Source organism: Daldinia childiae, assembly GCF_008694065.1.
Source record: "Daldinia childiae strain JS-1345 chromosome Unknown Scaffold5, whole genome shotgun sequence".
NCBI classification, from domain to species: Eukaryota; Fungi; Ascomycota; class Sordariomycetes; order Xylariales; family Hypoxylaceae; genus Daldinia; species Daldinia childiae.
The window spans coordinates 1,384,896-1,399,753 of NW_022984646.1; the positions used below are offsets into that span (position 1 = coordinate 1,384,896).

A 14,858-nucleotide genomic window follows, 5' to 3' on the forward strand; every position below is an offset into this window, starting at 1 on the left:
ATTATAATTGGCAGCTGTCTTGCTTAAGATTCACCGGTTGGATCGGAATTATCGGAGGGGAATGCCCCAATTTACCGGCCCGGCGTCCTAGTAGCTGTGGTAGGTATTACAAGGTTCTATTAGCAAGGTGGATTATCGGGGGGTTATCATTAACGGAGAATGACGCGCGGGAGCTCCAACCAATTTTTCAGAAGCTTTAGATATATCGCATCGCATCCGCCACATCCTGCATCCTACGCCATCTTCTTATTAAGCGACTGTTAACAGCTTTAGCCATGCACAGGCGAGTCGAATAAAATTACTGGCGACAATAAAAGTTACCTAGTTGCTAATAATCATGTAGTAGCCGGTATACATAGTCTACCTCCCATTATGCGGTCGCAATTGACCCGCCATGTCTTGCGACGCATCCTTGCGAGCGAAGCACCTGTCGCTCTCCCCCCTTGCTTTGTCTCCTCGAGACCGGCATTCCGTATATATCCCGTGAGATATAGAGTTGCAAGGACAATCCAGAGGAGAACATTCTTAAAATTATTTCAAAAAGCTCCGCGGACATTGAAGGAACTGGACGCCGAACCGGGGTACGAAACCCTGCTCCAATTTCAGGCCGCAGAGAAGAATAGTATTCGGCCTCCAATGCCGGATGAATTAGTTAGAGCATGGCGGGAACTATTTGAATATAAGGCTCGATATGGCCGGGTAGTTAACTCGACGCAGGCCTTGTGTGCTCACCGGGTGCTGTTACATCTTCGTACCCTACCTGCCAATAATGAAGATAAGCAGCTATCTGAAGACGACCTTCGGACAGCTAGGGACTGTTTACTAAAACCGCCGAGAGACAATTATACAAGTCACCTTGAGCTTTCGAGGGAAATCTATGCAGATTTAAAGCGGAGGGGCGTTCACCAGACCAAAGACTTTTATGCCTTGTCGACTGCCTTGTCACAGTATGGGCAAGCTCTCCAGGCGAGGGACTTAGTGTTGGATTATTACTCTAGAATGAGGAGTAGAGAACCTAGCGATGTCTTGCTAAGACAATTTATACCTGTGATTCGATGTCTGGCTAAAGAGGGTCGAGAACCAGAACTCTTAGACCTCGTTTCCCAGGCAAGTCGACTTGGTCTTGAATACGACCCAACGCTCCACAGCATCATGACCACATTTTTCGCACAGAGAAACAAGGTTGGAGAAACAAAGTACTGGTTCAATAAACCAATCGGTAGGAGTCTCCCTCCGGCTCCTGCGACATACTATGAGATACTCAAGTTTGCCCTTCGCAATAACCAGCAAGAATGGGCGCTGGGGATTTACCAAGACCTAATCTCAAGCTTGGAGTCTCCAAGGCTACGTACCAATAAGCCCTGTTGGGATACATCTTACCAGTGGGCGATTTTATTACTTGGGAAAGGAATTGATCATATCGAACATATGCTTGCGGTTGCTACCGAACGCACACGAGACAAGCCCAGTTCACGACCTAATATAGGGACGATAAATGGACTTATAAGGACTGCCATTGAAAAGAATGATCCGTATCTAGCCGAACGTTTCATTGCGTTGGCCGATAAGCTGGGATTCGAACTAAACTATAAGACTTATATGCTTCAGCTCGAGTATCGTATCCACGCGAATGACCTCGACGGCGCCTTCGCGGCCTACCAGTCACTTCGAGACCTTGAGGAGACAACTAGGGATAAAGAAGTCTCAGTCCTGAACTTTTTCATTCGTGCCATGTGCTCTGTGCCGGAACCTAACCATGAGCGCGTTCTAGATGTCACTAGTTACCTCGAGCAACGACGTGTCACGCTGGAGCCTGAAACAGTGGTTTCCATTTGTATGGCATTCCTAAAGAATGACGAGACATTTGAAGTAATAGACACCCTATCACTTCATACTGTTCACTACAGCATTGCCGAACGCTCTATGGTTCGGAAGGCCTTCGTGCAATATTGTTTAGATGAAAAGAATAGTACAGCTCGTGTATGGGATGCGTACGCATTATTACGGCAATTCTTCCCCGAACTTGAAGCAGAAGATCGAGAAGCTATCATGAGTATCTTCTTTGATAAGCGTCGTGCGGACATGGCAGCACACGTATTTGGACATATGCATTCCCATGCAAACCGGCAACTCCAACCAACTCTAGAGACATATGTCCGCTTCATGGAAGGCATTGGCAAATGCCCAGACGAAGAGAGTTTAAAAACAGTCCACAACATGCTGAAAATGGACACGACGATCCAGGCCAGCACACGCCTATATAATGCACTAATGATTGGGTATACAGCATGCGACTTACCCTATCGAGCGCTTGATTTCTGGACGGAGATCGCTGCGTCTCCCGACGGGCCATCCTATGCCACACTCGAAATTGTATTCAGGACTTATGAGATCACACCCGATGGCGATAGCCTCGCAAATGAGCTATGGGAAAAGATAAAAAGGATGGATATCGAAGTGCCAGATAAAGTCTACCTAGCATACGCAGCCACGACAGCCGCGCATGGTCACCTTACAATTGCCAAGATGCTGTTAGAGGATATGGACAATGTCGTTGGAAAGGGGCCCAACTTTCATAAGTGAGCACAGACATCAAGTATTGCCGTGTATTGATAACTGACATTTCCTTAGCCTTGGCACCGTGTTTAATGTTTTACCGTCGCAAGAGATGAAAGACCAATTCGAAGAATGGGCAAAAGAATCCTACCCGCAAGTATGGGAGGAATTGAAGAAAAAGTACGCCAAAAAGCAAAACAGTGAAGGCCTCCCGGTATTTAAGATCCGCCCGCGGCCGTGGAAGGCATGATGTATATGGATTGATCTTGTACAACACTACTCGTACATTTATCTACATAGGTAGATAGCCTCTGCTGTCTCTTTGTATATAGACGGATAAGCGTTGAAAGACACGGAGATGTTATGTTGTTGTACAATTCACCCACCCATCATCTACCCAACCAATTATTAACCTCAAGACTTGACGTTTCTGTTGACTGTCGCGGAGACCTGCTCGTAGTATCTGGCGTTCTCCCGGATTAGAATCTCCGGGTGGTGATGCACGCTGGGATGGATGCCGAGACCGATGGCCCGCCGTACGGCCTTGGCCATCTTCCGCTGGTTCGCCGGCCGTAATCCCGTATCGACTGCGCGCTTTATCCTCCCGTGCGGCGTCATGTATTCTGATACGACAGAGAAATTCTACGGGGCTCTTGTTAGTAATTATCTACCTATACACATGTATATATATGTATATATATAGACATAGACGAATATGGTTCATCTTTTTCTGCTCTTTTCTTCCCTTTCAAATTGTTTAAGGTGTGTAACGTACGCGATACATATCTAGCGGCCGCAGACCGAGGATATCGACGAGGTCCTTCTTGCGAGCCTGTGTGCGGCGCCACTTGGTCATCTCGGCGGAGCTCATGTCGTGAGGGGCGTAGATGTCGCCGGTGCGCCAGCGGCGGGGTAGCTGGCGCAAGTAATCCTCGGCCTTGTTGTTCTGGCGCAGCTCCTCTTCGAGGGCGACGCGCCGCGCGACGGTATGCCGCAGGCGGTCGTAGATGTCGGCGGCGGCGGCGGTGGAATTTTTGGGGGTGGAGTCGTCGATGTCGAGGAGGTTGGAGGTTACGCTGGGGAGGTCTCTGCGGACTGGGTTGGAAGGGTTAGGTTAGCGGCGGAGGTGAGGTGCGATATAGTGGCTTGGGGGTCGGTTGGCGACTTACTGACTTCGCGTGGGCTGGTGCTGGATATGTTGGCGGTTTGGGATTTGAAGAGAGTGGAGGGTTGCCGTAGGGCGGCGAGGAGGGGTATTCGCGGTGGCATCTTGGGTGATTGACTGATGAATTTATTAATCTAGGCCTTAGATTCCGAGAGTCACGATTCAATTGTATTCTATCAGATATATAGGTAGGTAGGTATATACCTTAGGTACGCAATCGCAATCGGATGATGGAATATAGGTGCAATCCAATTCAATGGAGCACATCCAACATAGAAATTTAGTCGGTTAAACAATTATTCCAGCTGTATGTCCCTCGGTACCTAGGTACTTATTTGTACCCCCTGTCAATGCACCCCGCAAGGTCGTAAACTGCTGCAGGGTTCTCAAGCTCTTATCGGATCTTCAATGTGGGGCGCGAAAAGTTGCGATTAAAAAAAAGTCGAGCCTCATCAACTCCAGACTTTCTATATACAAACAATTCTGTAGATCTTCGAAGTGACCGGCAGACATCATGGTCCGAAAACTTAAGCACCACGAGCAACGTCTGCTCAGGAAGACAGACTTCATTACCTGGAAACAGGATAATGACCACAGAGATGTTTGTGCCTCTTAACATCTATTATCAAATCAATAATTTTGCTAACTTATGCGCTCTTGACAGGCGGCTGTTATACGACGGTACATGATCCAAAAGCCCGAAGATTACCACAGATATAACAGGATATGCGGTGTAAGTACTCTAAACAGTCAAATATCACAGCAAGGGAATTGCATGATCTAACACTTTTCACCAATAGTCTCTGCGCCAACTAGCACATCGCCTCAGCTTATTACCGCCAGAGAACCCCATAAGGAGGAAACACGAGGAACTTCTCCTAAACAAGCTCTACGACATGGGAATCCTATCGTCGGCCTCGAAGCTCTCGAACGTCGAGCACGGCGTCACTGTCTCGGCTATGGCGCGCAGGAGATTACCAGTAGTCATGACGCGCCTGAGAATGGCAGAGACCGTGCAAGCCGCTACGAAGCTCATCGAGCAGGGCCACGTCCGGGTTGGTGTTGAGACTATTACCGACCCTGCTTTCTTCGTTACGAGGAACCTAGAGGACTTCGTGACGTGGGCTGTCGGCAGCAAGATCAAACGCAACATTATGAAGTACCGCGACAAGCTGGACGACTTTGAGTTGTTGTAATTTAGGGCGAGGGTTTATGCATTTTTACGGCGTGGCGTCTGGAGGGTATTATTAAATAGATATTAGTAGTCTTTTTACATCAATTAGGTTCCGAATCGTGTTTCAATGCTCACTTTGCATAAGCCTTCTTCCGTACTCTGTGTTCTTATCTACATAATATCCTAACATATTGATTAGGTATTTAAGGATTGATTAAGTGACGTTATTTTGGACTTGTGGTAAGTAAATAGGTCTTTATCATATCTTTATTTTATAGGAAGATCTCTGCGTTTGTTATCCATACAATTAATAGGTATACAGTAGCCATTATAATATAGAAGATTCTTAAAGAAGTTAATGAGCTGGACATTTACTAAAGTATATAGATACTTAATAATCAATATTAAAAGTTCTATAATGAAGCTGAGGGGTGAATCATTGAGCACGTGCCTACGTGTAGGAAGTTAAACTCATGCGCCCCACTTCTTTCGGCATACACCAAAGGTAATCGCGGTCGCGCGTTTCTATCTTTACTCCATTTTGATCCTTCCAACTTATAGATAAATCCATCAATTCTTGTGCAAGTTCAGCTCAGAATGACTTACGCAGACTACCTTAGCTACCTGATAATGCAAGAAAATTATGGCCCGGCCTCAAGCTTCCATCGTCATTTCAGATGATGAAACGACCGAGTCTTCAGATTCGCCACCTAAGCCACCTTTGACGGCCTCTACCAAACTAGAGACATCAAATAAACGCAAACATATCCTGGATACTTTTGATAGCAAGGTTGAATGGAGTGATGAATCGGATGGTCTCCATGAAAAACCTAAAAAGCGAAAGAAGAAGAATAGCCGGGGAGCATCGCCAGTGAAAAATAAGAAGAAAGCTGCAACGAGAGGTCGTCCCCGTAAATATATTAGATCAGAGAAAGTCGCTTCATTGCAGAACGACGATAGTGTGTCATCTTCAGACTCAGATGCTCCCGAGGATTCACTACCCCAGTATATACGAGATCGCCGAAAACAATTTGATCAGACTCGTGAAACTTTACGTGAAGGTGGACTACGATTACCCCCAGATTATTCAGATGTCTACTTTTCCGATGATGAAAGGTTGGCGGATTTGGAGGAGAAACCACAATTCGACGAGAAGAGTGGTATCAAGCCATGTCGTGCCTATAAAGATATCGTCCTTGAACATTCAGCGGGCATTATCCCAGCTTCCATCGCACAGTATCTTCGGGATTATCAAATCGATGGAGTCAAGTTTCTTCACTATCTCTTCGTCTATCAGAAAGGCGGGATCCTTGGTGATGATATGGGTTTAGGAAAAACTGTCCAAGTCGCTGCCTTTCTCACTGCCATGTTCGGGAAGACTGGTGACCGTCGTGACGCAAAAAGGATGAGGAAGTTCCGACGCGCAAAGGACGATTGGTACCCCCGTGCCTTAATAATATGCCCTGGATCGCTGATTCAGAATTGGAAGAACGAATTAGACAGATGGGGATGGTGGGAAGTTGATTTGTATCATGGAGCAGGTAGGGATGATGTCCTCGGTGCTGCTAGGGCGGGAAGGCTAGAAATCATGATCACTACCTACACTACATACAAGAATAGCCGTGATGAGGTCAACAGGGTACCCTGGGATGTTGTTGTGGCCGACGAATGCCATTCGATAAAGGATATTGCTGCTGGAATTACACAGGCAATGAACCAGGTCAATTCTCTCTGTAGGATTGGTTTGACGGGGACGGCGATTCAAAACAAATACGAAGAGCTTTGGACACTTCTAAACTGGACAAACCCTGGGCAGTTTGGGACTCTAGGAGATTGGAGGAATACGATCTCAAAGCCGTTGACTGTTGGTCAATCTCACGACGCCACTCTACATCAACTAAGCGAAGCTCGGAAGACGGCCAAGAAGCTTCGCTTCAACCTCCTTCCTCGATTTTTCCTTCGTCGTATGAAGAGCTTAATCGCCCACCAACTCCCCAAAAAAAGCGACCGAGTAGTGTTCTGTCCACTTTCTAGCCTACAGCGCGAGGCCTATGCGAGCCTACTCGATAGCGAGATAGTCAGCTTTGTCCGGTCTGCGTATGATATCTGTCCATGCGGCTCGGGAGACAAGCGAGGATGGTGCTGTTTCAAAGCCACTGCTGAAGGAGAATCGTGGAAGTCACTAATTTTCCCCATCATGATATCGATGCAGAAGTTATCTAATCATTTCAACCTCCTCATTCCGCAGACTTCAGATGTTATGGACAAACATAGACGAGAACTCCGATTTCTCCAAGCTGCTGTGCCTCAAACTTGGAAAGAACATTATGCCAGTCGAGACTCACTACTCAACTTGGCCAACCCTGAGTATTGTGGAAAGTGGAAGGTCCTTCGGAAACTCCTAAAGCTCTGGCATACTAGTGGCGACAAAGTGCTGGTCTTCTCACACAGTGTTCGGTTGCTAAAGATCCTGCAGAACTTATTCAATAATACGAGTTACAACCTTAGCTATCTAGATGGGTCATTGAGCTACGAAGAGCGCCAGCAAGTGGTCGATAACTTCAATTCTGACCCCAACCAATTTGTATTTTTAATTTCCACCAAAGCTGGCGGCGTTGGGCTTAATATCACATCCGCTAATAAGGTCGTCATAATGGATCCACATTGGAACCCTTCCTACGACCTCCAGGCACAAGATAGGGCTTATCGTATAGGTCAAGTTCGTGATGTTGAAGTCTACCGCCTCGTCTCTGCAGGTACCATCGAGGAAATCACCTACGCAAGACAGATCTACAAGCAGCAGCAGGCTAATATTGGATACAATGCTTCCAATGAACGCCGCTATTTTAAAGGAGTTCAACAGGATACGGAACGAAAGGGAGAGATCTTTGGAATCCGTAATCTGTTAACATACCATGGTGATCAAGTCGTTCTTCGAGATATTGTCAATAAGACAAATATCGCCGAAGCAAAGGCGGGTGTCAAGCTGATAGACATCGATATAGAAAAGGCGGCCAGAGATGCTGAGGAAGATCAGTTTGTCAAGAAAGAAGAAAATGCCGACGATGACGAGACTGGAGGTCTCAAGCAGCTATCTGCTCTGTTTACTAAGGATGATAATAAAGATGGCATTTTGAAATCAGCAGGAACGCATAAGCCGAAGCATTTCGATCCTATCCAAGCAATACTAGCCTCCGAGGGCGTCGAATATACTCACGAGAACTCTGAAGTCGTCGGCTCATCCAAAGTGGAAGACGAACTGTCCCGACAGGCAGAGCTGGCCGCAAGTCAAGACCCAGATTGTACCCTCTTCTTTGATAGCCAGGGGCTCTCGGCTGCTCAACAATCGTTTGAGTATGAATACAACCCTCCGGTAGAAGTTAGACAGCGCCAATTCTGTACGATGGCGAAGACGTTTGGGTTCCCCAGTGTGACGGAATTCGCATTAGCAGTCGAAAGCATGACGCAGAAGGAACGGCGGAATTGCTTAGAACTGTTTTACAAAAGGCGCAGCGAGAAACTGAAGGAGCTGGGCGAAATTACCGAGGAGAACGCAGAGCCGAAGGAGGAAACTGGGGTAAAACATGATGCCGAGATGGCTGACGTGGAAACTGAAGATATTAAACCCGCCTTAGAAGATGTTAAGGATAATAAAGATAGAAAAGACGTCAAGATTAAGGAATTTAAACCGAGTACGCCAGCTATAAAGCGGGAGATAAAAGAGGCTACCCCTCTTACCGAAGATGTAAAGAGAGTCAAGAAGGAGGACTCGCCAGCGAAGAACAAGAGAGCGTCTACGTCTATTTGGATCTCGGATGATGATGAGACGGATGAGCTATGAGCTTTTCGTCGGATGTCGCACGGGTTTTGGATGAGGATCTAGGCGTTTGGGTGTAATACCTTCATAGTTCGGACGCGGTGTATGGACTCACCCAGAGGGGTATTTTTATTTTAGAATATGGCTTCACAGCTACGATCCTCAACGGACCTGATACCACGAGCTTAGGATAATAGTGGATTGTGCTTAAAGAGTAGAATTTGTCAAGTTATGGTAATTTACATGCCTAGTTAATAATGATAATGACGGATAGTAGGGAATTATAGAATTTGAACATGCCGCCAATCCTTGTTATGCAAGCTAGGTACAATCACGACTAAGTAAAAGCCCCTTAAAATTTATCTCGTCTGATAACTCGGGGTACAAGTCAATTTCATATGCATGAATTTCATATAGTTACATCTTAAAACTTTAAAGTCGCACATTCTATTCTATAGGACCATCCGTCATTAACGCAACTTCATAATGGCTTGTAACACAAAGAATAGCTTGTGTTAGTGTTACCTGTCTTAGCTTCAATGTACCTATGTACTCTTCTTCAATAGGAGGTACGCGTCCCTCTTACAGTCGTACAAAGTACAATCGGTGTGAAACGTTTTACAAGATCTAGTGTCCTACTCAAATTTTTTTTGTATATGTACTTAGGTATTTAATTAATTAAAAATTTTTTTTTCAAGAAAAACAGAAAGAAAAAGTTATGTAAGTTTCTGCATCGTATTAAATAAAGGCCTTGTTCGTCAAGTTGCTACGCCAGTTGTTCAGTCAGCCTCCTTTTCTATCGTTTAACCAACCAAAGTGCCAAAGTTAGAAAAAGACCGGGTGCGTCTAAGAACATTCCACAAATTCTCTTACTTCTATTCTGCCAGTCCTGCAAGTTATTTTAACCTTTTTACGTCTGCGGTTTATCCCAATTTCCCAGTCGCCCTAGAGACGTCATCTTCGTCATACCCGCTCGTCTGTGGAACCCATCATCAACCCTTGATCGACTGTGTACGAGCTACTCGATTTTCCAGAAAAGGGATCGCATTTCACGACAATTTGACGTCTACACTCGTTCAACCTACACACCATCAAGATCAGAAATAATGATTTCATTCGTTCAAACCTTATTATTTACGACAGCTGTCGGCGCTGCCCTGCGATCGAGGCAAGTCAATGATGGCTGCTGCTTTCAGCTCGCCTCGGTGGGAATGGTCAACGAGACCGTTTTAGAGGACCATGTCGGCGACTTGCTTCTTGGTGGTACTTTTCAGCAGGGCGGATTCTGTCTAGATAAGACGACCAAAACCATACAAGATAGTCTAGGACATAATTGTTTCATGAGAGGACCAGATTATCAGTTTGAGTGCTATCAAGGCGCCGTCGGAACCACAGCATTCGATATCGCACCTCCAAAGGCAGATGGAAAGTCACGCCTCACATATGATAATGATTCTGGAGTTTTCTACGCATGTCCTATTGACTCCGAAAGCTACGACATATATTCTTCAGACAAAGCTGATAAGACTGGGTGTGTGCCAGTTGTATTAGCACTCGTCGATGAGACAGCCGCTTGCTCTGCTACTGTTAACAACTCTACCCTCTCGATACGATCCAAGACACCACGCCACACAGCACGCCCAACCCGACCGTTACGACGCGCCAGTCATCACCTCAAAAATGCGCTATAGATCCATCAGCACCCTCACTTGCACCTTACCAATTACGTCATGGCAACTCGTCCGTTCCAAGCGGAAGCAATGATACCTCAGCTGAAGTCTTAATTAGCCGAAACTACAGCACCATGTTCGACTACGACATCCCGAGCACATTTCCTCCCGCCAACACCGCAGGAAAGTCCTCACTATGTGCTCTACAATTCCGCATGCCGGTGTGTACTTCCCTTCCCAAGGGTTATCCCTGCTATAGCTTTAGCGGTCTGGAGCAGGAGGTCCTGTCCAACTCTGGTATGACGTTCCACCTTGTGGATGACGACGGCAACGCCACGTGGAACAGCACAGAGTTGCACCAAGTGTTCCCCGGGGAGAACACCACGATCGGCACTTTCGAGTGCGGGCAGGCGGCCGGCTACGACGAGTCGCGGAAGATGAGCTGGCACGTCAGCAGCGTCAGGGATTTCTCTCTCGAATTCCTCCAAGCGGGCGTCGGTCAATCCGCCCAGTTCCAGAACGGAATCGGTGCGTGGATTGTGCCATGCCAGTAGCGGGCCCAACAGTCTCTTATCCGCTTTTCTTAGCAGCCATTGCTTGCTCTCTTGGCATAGAAATACTTTAATAATGATAGAAGTGTGAGGGCTTGGAGGATATACCATGATTAGAGACAGGGGAAAAGTCATCCCAGAGAGACTGGCGCTGGAAGATAATAATGTACGATGGAAGATTGATCGATAATGATAATGGACTTGGCGGCTTATGTGTTTGTTACATGAGATACATCGAAAGGACATAGAGTGCTTAGTTATACATACATGGAAGAGTAATAAATGTATATGCATATCAGAGTAACTTTCGCGCCATTCATATTTCATTATGTTACGGGGTTAAAGCCCCTAACCTGGTACCTAACAGCCATTTTTCTAAATGACTATATTCTCTTATAACAGGGTCACGCTACTGCCTAGAATATGAAGATAAAGTAGCACATGTATGAAAATGATATTGCCAGATATTTGATACCCTTGATAGTAGTCATACAGGGTGAATATCAAGTAGGTAGATCAGGTGGTAGATAGTATCGAACTAGTAACGCCTGGACTTTAACTCTGTTACGAAGGCGCTATGCGCCCCTTATGTAGTAGATAAACCACGCATACCCTGACAGATACTAGAAAGAAAGTTCTCTCTACTTCATAAGTTCCTATTTACTAATGAGTGGTCTCTAAGTTATCATACGCGATATGTTCTTCCTATATGAAATTCGTGTGATAACAATAAGGGTATCCTAAGCATCTCGCCTCATTGAAATTAGTCATAACGAAGACATATTAAGACCGGAGAACCGGAGCGAATAGAAAATTCATAATGGTAATTCAAATCGAAAGTCCCTTGTTTCTTAGCGCACTCTTCTCAACGCGTTACCTAGAAGTGATATGACAAGATCCACCCATGAAATTTCCATCCTCTGTGTCTTGGGGTACCCAGGATAAGATATGACTCGTTCGTTATATTTCGGCCTCCGTGATCGTCACCCACATGTTCCAATGGAAAAATGCGAAGTATACATTTTCATCCCAGCCTTTCTCAGGATTGGTTAGCTGGAAATCGAATACGCGAAGTAACTAAATTAAATATTGATCAGCACACGTTAGGTCATGGGGAGGTAGGAATAGAGACACGAGTATAAGAAAGTTCTCTAACCTCAAAGAAGACTTTGTGAAGCTCTATCATAACAATCGGCTTCCCGGCACATGTCCACCGGCCGTGACCAAAAAATGTCTATTGTAGACGCTCTTTCGGCCTTGGTTTTCTCATCACACTCGAGGAAACGCTCTGGTCGGAACACCTCGACGTCTTCGCCGAATATGGCTTCGCTGCGAGCCATTGCTAGGGAGTTGTGGCCGACTGCAGTACCGCCAGGAATAAAAATCCCGTTGATCGTATCCCCTTCCGGTGGAGTTTTCTTGTCTGCTGGACGTTAGTAAATTATGCCAGACATGACAATCTATACTTACAATGCCCGTATACTGAGGGACTTCGCATTCGAATGCCTTCTAGGATGATTGCCTATTAAATGATTGGATAAGTCTTATATAAAAAAGCATGAGCGTAGCTAAATAGAATAAAATAGGTATACCTTCAAGTAGGGCAGTTTTTGAGCTTCCTCGTATGTGATAGGGGTAGATACTTCGTTGCGCTCCACGCCTTGTTTGATCAATGTCTTAATCCGTGAGTATACCCGAGGCGTGGCCACGATATACATCAGCGTAGTACGAATAGCTACTGCTGTCGTATCCGCCCCAGCCAGAATCTGAAGCATAGCTTCGCTCCTGCATTCATCCTCTGTCATGCCGTGGCGAATGAACGACCCCTAATGTTGTTATTGAGTGAGAGGACTAAATTCTGCTTGAGTATATAACTTTACCATCATGTCATCCGGAGGGTTCGCATCTCGGAATCTTTCTCCAATAATCTTATGCGTGAGCCTAATATATAATATAAGATATACCATCAAGATATTGACAGAGACGGCCCTAACTTACCCCACAATCTTCCCAATGCCCTTTTCGTCGGTTGGCTGTGGGCCGAATAATGCGTGGAAGGGACGGGAAAATATTATCCGCTTAAGAAATGGAACCTCCTGGCAAAGGTTATTAATCCTGAGCGCCTTGTCTATCTTGGTCGTGTATTCATATAAATCCCCGTCAGCGTCTAGGAAGCCAAATGCTTGGCCATACGCAAGCCGGGTGATCACATCTAGAGTAAAGTAACGGGATAAAGAAGCGAAATCGACACAACGAGCTCGATTTTCAGGCCCCGATAGATACTTGCCCCTGATGACATCGATGAGGTGGGCAATCTGTTTATTAATAGCATATTCGAGATCGGCATTCTCTCGTCCGTTGTACCCTTTAATAGTCTTTGCTTTACGCTGGTCATGCGCATGGTTTTCGAGTAAAGTAACCATGTTCTCATGCTCTGGATCAAATTTAATCATTTCATACCACTCATCTTTACCGTAGGTACTTCGGGCTGATGCAATCTGGCGAAGGACATTTGGATCGCTGGTCACTACATAATTGGGCGCTATCCGTACTAGGGTCCCGTACTTTGCGAGCCCGGTGAAGTCCTTCTTGAGCGTATTGAAGAATATGCGTTTCGCTACCCAAAGGTGAGATAACGAGGCAAAGAATGGGCCGGGTATGTGTCGAAGTCGATACCATGCCACGATAGTTGTAATGATGAGCCATAATGAAAGCAAAGAAGCGAAACCCACGCATACTGTAGCTAGTCTTAGAGGACCTATGATATCAATGGACAGGAATCCCATATTGGTAGTGTAGAGAAACTTCTTCGAGTATACTTCAAAGATCCCACAAGTGCAATTATATCGAAGGAGGTCGGTTTCTATGCGGCAAGGAGGATGGGTATCTACTTTATATCGTCCTAAGTTGGCAGTCAAGATATATATAAACCGGTTTAGATCTATGAAATGAGCGCAAGTATAATATCATGATACAGGTAACTGAATGCGGACTATCCACTACTACCCCCTAAACCAAGTTCTTGGCAGTAGGTGAGGTGTCCATGGCCAATACAGACCTAGCCAATGATACATACATACCATAACTATAGCTATATGAGTGTATGATTGGTACCTCAACATTATTTGGAGTTGGAGACAGAATGTGCAGAAACGAAAAAGAGAAGCACCCGGTAGGCAAGTCGGCGGAAGGGGATTCCTGAATGATAGGTAGGTTAGCTATTCATAATATCCGATTTGCTCTAATGTAGGTATATATAAGCCCTTATGATGTTTCACCTGGTAATACTGCCATCACACTACATAGTTCACACCACAACGCTTGGAAAGTTAGGAGTGATTCTTTGACCGGTGAAAATCCCCACAGTATAAACATTTGCTTTTTTCTTATAGTTACACAAAATGACAGGTCATATTTACCTATTATCGTTGCGTCTATTATCAAGAACGCTAAAGCATTAATACATTCCTGTTAGTGGGTTATTGGGAAGTAGCGGTAGTATCATTGCCTTAGCCGCACTCATAAAGATCTCGATTGGTTTTCGATCAAGTAGAACTCAGAGCCAATATTCATGTGATTATCTTGGCTTTCATGTTCTAGACACTTGGATCTATAAATGACTTGTCATAGTATATTTTCGAATGCATCCTATCGTCGATGTAAGTAACCCGGTAAGCTATTCGATAGTTATTTCTCCTTTAGGCATGGGGTGAATTCTTCTATTTAAATTTGCACCTAACTACTATACTAGGTCAGAGGTTCATCTATAACAATAGTAGTTTCTCAGGGCAGTTTTTAGGTGATGCATATATTTGTTTTCTAAAAAAGTGAGGGCCTCGCTCCCCCCCCCCCCGGTAACGCGCTTGCGCGGACGGGATCAAGCAACTAGTATATTTAATTATATAATAGCAATAAATTCGGGATA

General features: G+C 45.4%; 6 protein-coding genes across 6 annotated transcripts; 4 read left to right on the forward strand and 2 right to left on the reverse strand.

Moving 5' to 3' along the window:
* Positions 1-1,152: 1,152 nt before the first annotated feature.
* GL218_05508 (Complex I intermediate-associated protein 84, mitochondrial) lies at positions 1,153-2,806 on the forward strand (the record flags this gene model as incomplete). Its single annotated transcript, XM_033582174.1, has 2 exons — positions 1,153-2,579; positions 2,632-2,806. The coding sequence occupies 2 exons, from the start codon at positions 1,153-1,155 to the stop codon at positions 2,804-2,806; spliced, it is 1,602 nt and encodes a 533-aa protein (XP_033434308.1).
* Positions 2,807-2,970: 164 nt separating this feature from the next.
* GL218_05509 (uncharacterized protein) lies at positions 2,971-3,825 on the reverse strand (the record flags this gene model as incomplete). Its single annotated transcript, XM_033582175.1, has 3 exons — positions 2,971-3,198; positions 3,332-3,651; positions 3,726-3,825. 3 exons carry the CDS (start codon positions 3,823-3,825, stop codon positions 2,971-2,973), a joined length of 648 nt encoding a protein of 215 aa, XP_033434309.1.
* Positions 3,826-4,235: 410 nt separating this feature from the next.
* GL218_05510 (U3 small nucleolar ribonucleoprotein IMP3) lies at positions 4,236-4,917 on the forward strand (the record flags this gene model as incomplete). The annotated part of the gene is made up of 3 exons (XM_033582176.1): positions 4,236-4,322; positions 4,386-4,454; positions 4,522-4,917. 3 exons carry the CDS (start codon positions 4,236-4,238, stop codon positions 4,915-4,917), a joined length of 552 nt encoding a protein of 183 aa, XP_033434694.1.
* Positions 4,918-5,538: 621 nt separating this feature from the next.
* On the forward strand, positions 5,539-8,736 carry GL218_05511 (DNA excision repair protein ERCC-6-like 2; the record flags this gene model as incomplete). The annotated part of the gene is made up of 1 exon (XM_033582177.1): positions 5,539-8,736. One exon carries the CDS (start codon positions 5,539-5,541, stop codon positions 8,734-8,736), a length of 3,198 nt encoding a protein of 1,065 aa, XP_033434693.1.
* Positions 8,737-9,818: 1,082 nt separating this feature from the next.
* GL218_05512 (putative gpi anchored cell wall protein) lies at positions 9,819-10,936 on the forward strand (the record flags this gene model as incomplete). The annotated part of the gene is made up of 2 exons (XM_033582178.1): positions 9,819-10,243; positions 10,348-10,936. The coding sequence occupies 2 exons, from the start codon at positions 9,819-9,821 to the stop codon at positions 10,934-10,936; spliced, it is 1,014 nt and encodes a 337-aa protein (XP_033434696.1).
* A 1,154-nt stretch (positions 10,937-12,090) lies between these two features.
* Positions 12,091-13,719, reverse strand: GL218_05513 (Pisatin demethylase; the record flags this gene model as incomplete). The annotated part of the gene is made up of 5 exons (XM_033582179.1): positions 12,091-12,356; positions 12,404-12,455; positions 12,526-12,759; positions 12,814-12,874; positions 12,932-13,719. The coding sequence occupies 5 exons, from the start codon at positions 13,717-13,719 to the stop codon at positions 12,091-12,093; spliced, it is 1,401 nt and encodes a 466-aa protein (XP_033434695.1).
* Between the last annotated feature and the right edge of the window lie 1,139 nt (positions 13,720-14,858).